At 38.8% G+C, this 8,482-nt stretch overlaps 1 protein-coding gene across 3 annotated transcripts in view; it reads right to left on the bottom strand.

Annotated features, from left to right (window-relative positions):
* Nucleotides 1-456: 456 nt before the first annotated feature.
* The window catches only part of ZFP82 (ZFP82 zinc finger protein), a 45,772-nt gene continuing 37,746 nt past the window's right edge, over nucleotides 457-8,482 (bottom strand). For all 3 annotated transcript variants that reach the window (XM_037040096.1, XM_037040097.1, XM_037040095.1), the window contains one exon: nucleotides 457-2,724. In XM_037040096.1, coding sequence (XP_036895991.1) covers nucleotides 1,364-2,724 — 1,361 coding nt within the window. In that variant the 3' untranslated portion in view covers nucleotides 457-1,363. The remainder of the gene's footprint in view (nucleotides 2,725-8,482) is intronic.

The raw sequence follows: 8,482 nt of genomic DNA, 5'->3' as shown, positions 1-8,482 counted from the left end.
AGGTTTGGTTCAAAATGAAATGTGTGGCAATATTGTTTTATTTATGGAAAGTTTTTAAAGATTGAATGACTTTTTATATCCATTGTTCATCCCTTTTTTAATGCTGATAAAGATAAGACAAACAATAAAAAGAGAATGTATATGATATTGGGGCTGGATTATGTCCCTTTTCCAATATCGTTACATTGTTTGTTAGAAAACCTAAAATCTGGATACCTAATTAAGTCACAACAGATCAGGCCTCTGGATATTCCTGGTAGATGATTTTATGTTTTATAATCATTTTAATAGACTACTGAATTTAATTTACTAAACTCATTTGGAAGGCTTACATTTATTTTAACTGACACTGGTCCAGGTACTTTTTTTAGGGGTTATCCTCATTGATTCAGATACTGCATTACAGAATGATTTGGCAACATTTTGTTAGTGATTATCCTTCTTTAAAATATTGTACTGCCTGCAAAACTATTGATTCTGGTTTTCAAACAACCAAGATCCAACTACATTTAAATTTCTTCCTTTGTTTATAGACCTGTTCAGGATTTTTATAGTATCTTGAGTAAATTTTGATCATTTAGGTTTAAAACAACCACCATTATATTGTTTCTTGTGATTTTGTGGGACAGGAATTTGGACAGTGGCTCAGCTGGACAATCCTTCTGTTTTATATAGCATTAACTGAGGTCATTCAATGGCATTCTGCTTGTGGCTGATCTGGAGGATCCAAAACTATTTCACTCAACTGTATAGTGTCTTGGTGGGCATATCTGGAAGACTGGGTATCTCTTCCTCTCCATGTATTTTCAGAACCTCTCTATGTGGTCTCTTCAGCAGAGTAGCCAGATTTTTTTAACATAAGAATTCAGGATCTGAACTTGAAAGAGTATCTCAAGAAAAGTAAAATGCACCAGTAAACTCTGGGTCCACAAATGGCACAGCAGTACTACTATAGCCTACTGCTCAAAGTCAAAGTCTGCCCAGATTAAGGAGGAAAATATGTAAATTCTATCTCTTTATGGGATAAATATTATTGAATTTGCAGCAATTTTACTCTGCCACAGAATTGTAATTTTACAAATGAATAAATTATAACACAGAGCAGTTAAGCATCTTGTTCAATATAATACAAGTAGAAAAGTGATGAGATAGAGGTAAGTGTCTTTCCCACATTTGTAATAATAAGATTAGTTTTGAGAATGAATGTGAAATTTATCAGGTTTGAGTGATGGTAGAAGACAATAAATTGTCACATTCTTTTAATTATATAAAACTCTTATACCAAGTCAGTTGCATGTAGGAAGCATTAATTACTATTGTACATTCATAGAGTGTTCTACAACACAGGACTGAAAAGACTTTCTTATAGTTTCACATTATGAATTTTCAGATGATGGGTAAGGTGTGAGTGTTGTCTAAAGGACTTTTTACATTCCTTGCACTCATAGGGTTTCTCACCAGAATGAATTCTCAGATGTTGAATAAGGGATGAATTAAGTCTAAAGGCCTTCCTACATTCCTTACATTCAAAGGGTTTTTCACCAGTATGAATGCTCTGATGTAAAGTAAGCTTTTGGCGCAACCTAAAGGACTTCCCACATTCCTTACATGTATAGGGTTTCTCACCAATGTGAATACTCTGATGTTGTGTAAGTTGTGAGAGCAGCCTAAAGGCTTTCCCACATTCCTTACAGTCATAAGGTTTAACACCAATGTGAATACTCTGATGTGAAATAAGTTGTGAATAACGACTAAACGCCTTCCAACATTCTTTACATTCATAAGGTTTCTCACCAGTATGAATTCTGTGATGAAGAATAAGATGATAACCACGACTAAAGGTCTTTCCACATTCCTTACATTCATAGGGTTTCTCACCAGTATGAATTCTCTGGTGGAGTGTTAGTTGTTGTCGAACTCTGAAGGCTTTCCCACATTCCTTACATTCATAAGGTTTCTCACCAGTATGAAGTTTGTGATGTACTCTAAGGCCAGAGCCACACAAAAAAGCCTTCCCACATTCTTTACATTCATAGAGTTTGTCAGCAACATTAAGCTTCTGATGTCGAGTAAGGTGTGCATATTGTCTAAAGGCCTTTCCACATTCTGTACACAAATAGGGTTTTTCACCAGTATGAATCCTCTGATGGAGAGTAAGTTGTCCACGTACTCTGAAGGCCTTCCCACATTCCTTACACTCATAGGGCTTCTCACCAATATGAATTTTCTGATGTACTCTAAGGTCTGGGCCACATATGAAAGATTCTCCACACTCCTTACATTCATAAAGTTTTTCAACAGAATGAAGTCTCTGATGTCGAGTAAGATGGGCAGTCTGTCTAAAGGTCATCCCACATTCCTTACATTCATAGGGTTTTTCACCAGTATGAATTCTGTGATGAAAGGTAAGTTGTTGCCGTACTTTGAAAGCCTTCCCACATTCTTTACATTCGTAGGGTTTGTCAGTAAAATGAATCCTCTGATGTAGAGTAAGAGATGTTTGTCTTTGGTAAGAGGACATTTTTTGAGATGCAACTTTCACTTGACCAACATATTCTACTTGTCCTTCAAATTTTCTTTTGGACTCCCAATTATTTTTTAAAATAAGGTTGTTAAAGCCATGGTTGTTATTTTTTTTCATCATCTTCCACTGGAATAAGTTTACTTCATTAATGTCATTTTCTAATGATAATAATCTCTTAGTCTCACACCCGGTCTCCAAATCTAAAAGAAAACAAGAAAGCAAACATGTAGAACCTTTTTCTAAAAGTAGTACAATTTTTAAAGTAGAAATAAAAGCTAACCAAAGTAGTGCCCAGTGAATTTCTAGAATTATAAAATTTCAGCAGAAAAAAGCATAAGAAAAGAGCAGGAAAAAATAACTATTATTGTAACAAAGTAAGACTGAAGATTAAGTATAGACATACCTCATTGTGCTTCACAGTTTTTTTGTACGTTGGTTGGTTTTTTACAAATTGAAGGTTTGTGGCAACCCTGCATTGAGCAAGTCTATCTGTGCTATTTTTCCAACAGTATTTTCTCACTTCGTGTCTTTCTTTCAGATGCTGGTAGTTCTCTGAATAATTCAAACTTTTCCATTATTATTACATTTACTTTGTTGATGTGTGATCAGTAGTCTTTGATGTTACCCTCCACCAGCAAAAAGATTATGACATGCTAAATGTTCAAATGATGGTTTGTATAAAAATGTTCAATGTCATTAATCATTGGAGAATTGCAAATTAAACCAGAATGAGATATCACTCACATCTATCAGAATGGCCATCATCAGACTTCCGCCAAGATGGAGGCATAGGTGGAAACACTGTGCCTTCTCCCACAACCAAGTTTGAACACAACAAAGGTTTGGAGAACTAGGACACACCCAAAGACCAGAAAACGGAATTATATGGAAGTCCGACAACTACGAACCATTCAACGGGGATGGTAAGAGAGGCAGAGCCAGCAGCGGAGCTGGGTCGGCCAGGACAGATCCCCCGACCTAGGCGCGCAGGCAGCTCAGAACCAGTCGAGGTGTGGGGCAGACTGACTGTGGTCACACACTCGCGCACAGTGAGACGGACCACACAGGCCCCAGGGGGCGAACCCAGTGGTGGAGGGCTGACAGCGGTGGCACACTCAAGTGCAGTGGAACGAAACGCATGGGCCTGGTGACAGTGGTGGCTGCAGCGCTGGGGCCGCGGCGGCAGGCGGCAGACGGGAAGCCATTGTCCCTCTTTGACCCCGCCCCCACATACAACGTCACAACCCAGCAACTGAGTGGCCCTGTTCTAGTGAACACTTTAGGGCTCTGATTCTGCTACGGAACAGACACAAACAGCCCAAAAGATGATGCAAGAAGAACTCAAAGTCCCAGAGCCAATAACTCTAAGCGACCGAGAAATTGCCAGCCTCTCAGAAGCACAATTCAAGACACTATTTATCAGGATGCACACAGAACTGGTAGATTATAGTCACAAATTAGAGGAACATAGTCACAAATTAGAGGAACATATGAAGGCTAAACTAATTGAAATGAAGGGAGATGCACAGGAAACCAATAGCGATGGAAAGGAAACTGGGACTCAAATCAATGGAATGGACCAGAAGGAAGAACAAAACATCCCACCAGAAAGGAATGAAGAAATGAGAACTCGAAAAAATGAGGAGAGGCTTAGGAATCTCCAGGACATCTTTAAACGTTCCAACATCCAGATTATAGGGGTACCAGAAGGGGGAAAGAAACAGCTACAAGTGGAACGCTTATTTGAACAAATAATAAAGGAGAACTTCCCCAGTCTGGCAAAGGAAATAGACTTCCAGGAAATCCAGGAAGCTCAGAGAGTGCCAAATAAGTTGGACCCAAGAAGGAACACACCAAGGAACATCATAATTACATTAGCCAAGACCAAAATGAAGGAGAGAATCCTAGAAGCAGCAAGGGATAAGGGGACAGTCACCTACAAAGAAGTACCCATCAGACTGTCAGCGGATTTCTCAAAAGAGACCTTACAGGCAAGAAGGGGCTGGAAAGAAGTATTCCAAGTCATGAAATCCAAAGACCTACAGCCAAGATTGCTTTATCCAGCAAAACTTTCATTTAGAATGGAAGGGCAGATAAAGTGCTTCTCAGATAAGGTCAAGTTCAAGGAGTTCATCATCACCAAGCCCTTGTTATAGGAAATGCTAAAGGGACTTATCTAAGAAAAAGAAGATGAAAAATATGAACAGTGAAAGGACAGCAAACACACAGTCATTAACAACCACACCTAAAACAAAAGCAAACCAAGAGGACAGCTAGATCAGGAGTGGAACCATAGAAATGGAGAACACATGGAGGGTTAGAAACAGGGGGGTGGGAGGGGGAGAAGGGGGGAGAAGGCACAGAAAATATCATAGATGGTAGGTTGAAAATAGATAGGGGGAGGGCGAGAATAGTGGGGGAAATATAGAATCTAAAGAACTTGAGACATGTGGTTATAAACTAAGGGGGGGAGAATGGTGGGGGAGGGAGAGTGCGGGTGGAGGGGAATGAAGGGGGGGAATAGAACAACTGTAATGGTATAATCAATAAAATATATTTAAAAAAAAAAGAATGCCCATCATCAATAAACCAACAAAGAACATGTGCTGGTGGACCCAGAAAGGAGGAGGCGTATGTGGAAGCTACACTAAATTTTTCTCAGGACCAAACTGGAATTACAACCAAGTTAAACACAAATCATCCTGAATAATCAGCTGTACACTGGCTGGACAGAATCGTTATAACCAAGGATATACAGAAGGAACCACTTCACCACAACCACACTGGTAGGGAGTACAGAGGCATGAGAGGGCTGGCTGTGTTCCCACAGGAGACAGCTGAAATTCTGGAGGGATATTCCCTCCAGGGAAGCAGCCAGGGTTGTTCCCTCTGAAAGTATGGGGTGAGAACCCTAAGCTGGGCTCCCCAGCATAGAGCACCAAAACTAGGGAAAAAATCAAAATAACATCCAGCTGTGAAAAGCAGCGAGGTTTAGGTCCACCATGGAGAGATAGTTAGAGACACCGAGAGACTCGAAAAGGGCCAATGCACAAAATTTCACTTGCAGCCACTTACCCTGGGTTCTGGCTGAGGGAAGGCAGAGTGGACTAGTCTCATGTGAGGAAAGTCTGGGGTTGGGGGCTTGGGATGGAGCTAAAGGATCAACAGCTAGGGTCTCTGTGTTGAATCATTTTCCATATTGCAGAATCCATCTTTCTTGGGTAGAGCACTCTCTTCCAAGTGGCATTAGCCTAAGGGTAATCAATAACCCCACCTGTAGAAATACCTTTCACCCTACCCAGTGGAGCGTAAATTAGGCCACTGAGTACTGCTGGAGGTTATATCAGTGATTAAGACGAAGAGCAAAGGTGGATCTCTGGGACCTCTGAGACTTGAACTGAACCTCCCCTGGACCAGGTGCTGGTAAAAACTAGCCTTGGTATGCAACCCAGGTCTTTCTATACAAACCCAGGCCCAGCATTGGGAGCCACAATCTGTGGATCACTGATAGTTCCAAACAGGTTTCCCAGAGCCAGTCAAAGATAGGGACGACACTGGCCAACACTAGAGTCTTTGCAGACCTATCTAATCCATAGAAACAAATACAAAGAATCAGCCCAAATGAGAAGACACAGAAACAGGCCCTAAATGAAAGAACAAGCAAATTCTCCAGGAGAACTAAATGAAATAAAGGCAAGCAATTTATCAGATAGGGAGTTTAGAGTAATGATTATAATGATACTCAATAGCATGAAAAAAAACCACAGAGAAATCACCAAAGGACCAGTCGAAAATAATGTACACCTGAAATAAATTCATACACTGGAAGAAACAAATAGTAGATTACATGAGGCAGAGGATCAAATCAGTGATTTAGAAGACAAGGCAGAAAAAATAGCCAAGCAGAGCAGCAAAAAGAAAAAAGAATTTAAAAAGAATGAGGACAGCTTAAGAAACCTTTGGAAGAACATGAAGTATAACAACGTCTACACCATTGGAATGCCAGAAGAGAAGAGAGTGGACAAGAGATTGAGAACCTATTCAAAGAAATGATTACTGAAAACTTTTCTAATCTGGTGAAGAAAAAAGACCCAGAAGTCCAGGAAGCACAGAGTCCCAAACAAGATGGACTCAAAGAGGCCTACACCAAGACACATCATAATTAAAGTGGGAAAGCTTAAAGACAAGGAGACAATCCTAAATACTGCAAGAGAGAAACATTTATTTACCTACAAGCGAGCTCCCACTAGACTGTCATCTGATTTCTCAAAGAAACATTTTAGGCCAGAAGGGATTGGTATAAAATATTCAAGGTGACAAAAAGCAAGGACCTACAACCAAGGCTACTTTATTAAGCAAAGGTATGATTTAAAATTGAAGGAGAAATGAAGAGCTTTCCAGACAAGAAAAAGCTAAAGGAGTTTGTTAACACCAAACCAGTATTGCAAAAAATGTTAAAGGGACTATTTTAAGAAGAAGAAAAAGAAACAGAGGGAAGTAGTTAAAAAATAATATGGCAATAAATACATACCTATCAATAATCACCTTAAATGTAAATTAATTAAATGCTCTATCCAAAGACATAGGGTAGCTGAGTAGATAAGAAACACATACACATATATATATATGCTATCTCCAAGAGACCCTCCTCACATGAAAAGGTACAACAAACTTATGTAAACACTTATGCACCCAACAAAGGAAAACCTAAATATGTAAAACAAATCTTGATGGGCATAAAGGGAGAAATCAACAGAAATACAGTCACAGTAGGGGATTTCAATGTCCTGTTGACTTCAATTGATAGATCTTCCAGACAAAAGCAACAAGGAGACGGCAGCCTAGAGCAAATTGATTTAACTGATATCTTCGGAGCATTTCACCCCAAAGCAGCAAAATATACATACTTTTCAAGTGCACTTGGAATGTTTTCTAGAATAGACCACATGTTAGGTAACAAAACAAGTCTCAATAATTTAAAGAAGACTAAAATTATATCAAGCATCTTCTCTGCCCACAATGCTATGAACCTACAAACCAATCAGAAGATGAAAACTGAAAACTACAAAAAGACATGGGAGCCAAATAACATTACTAAACAATGAATGGGTCAATGACGGTATCAAGGATGCCTCCCCATAAACAAAACTCTTGGACTGGGTAGCTTCATAGGTGAATTTTACCAAACATTCCAAAAAGAACTAACAACTCTCCTTCAAAAACTATTTTAAAAAATTCAAGAGGAGGTAAGACTCCCAAGTGCATTGTAAGAAGCCAGCATTATCCTTATTCCAAAACCAGATAAAAACACTACAAAAAAATTATAGGCCAATTATCTCTGAAGAATATAGATGCTAAAATTATCTAAAAAATATTATCAAACCAAATATAGTAATGCATCAAAAAGATCAGACATCACAATTTAGTGGGATTTATTTTGGGAATGCAAGCTTGGTACAACATTCACAAGTCAATATATGTGATTCACCACATAAACAAAATAAATGATAAAACCACATGATCACATTGATACAGAACAATCATTTGATAAAATCCAGCACCCATTTATGATTAAACAAAAAACTGTCAGCAAAGTGGGAATAGAGGGAACATACCTAAACATAATAAAGGCCGTATGTGACAAACCCACTGCCAACATAATACTCAATGGGCATAAACTACAAGTGTTCCCCTTAAGACTGTGAAAAACACAGGGTTGTCCACTTTCATCTCTCTTATTAATCATAGTACTGGAAGTCCTAGCTATTACAATCAGATAAGAAGAAGAAATAAAAGGTAACCATCTTGGAAAGGACTAAGTAAAATTGTGTTTATTGCAGATGATATGATCTGGTACATAGAGAACCTCAAAGATTCCACCAACAAATTACCAGAACAGATAAATGAATTCAGCAAAGTAGCAGGATACAAAATTAATATCCAGAAATCAGTTGCATT

The sequence above is a fragment of the Sturnira hondurensis genome, unplaced genomic scaffold, assembly GCF_014824575.4.
Source record: "Sturnira hondurensis isolate 20B ecotype Veracruz unplaced genomic scaffold, ASM1482457v3 Scaffold0002597, whole genome shotgun sequence".
Taxonomy (NCBI): Eukaryota; Metazoa; Chordata; class Mammalia; order Chiroptera; family Phyllostomidae; genus Sturnira; species Sturnira hondurensis.
This window is presented reverse-complemented; position numbering and strand designations above follow the sequence as displayed.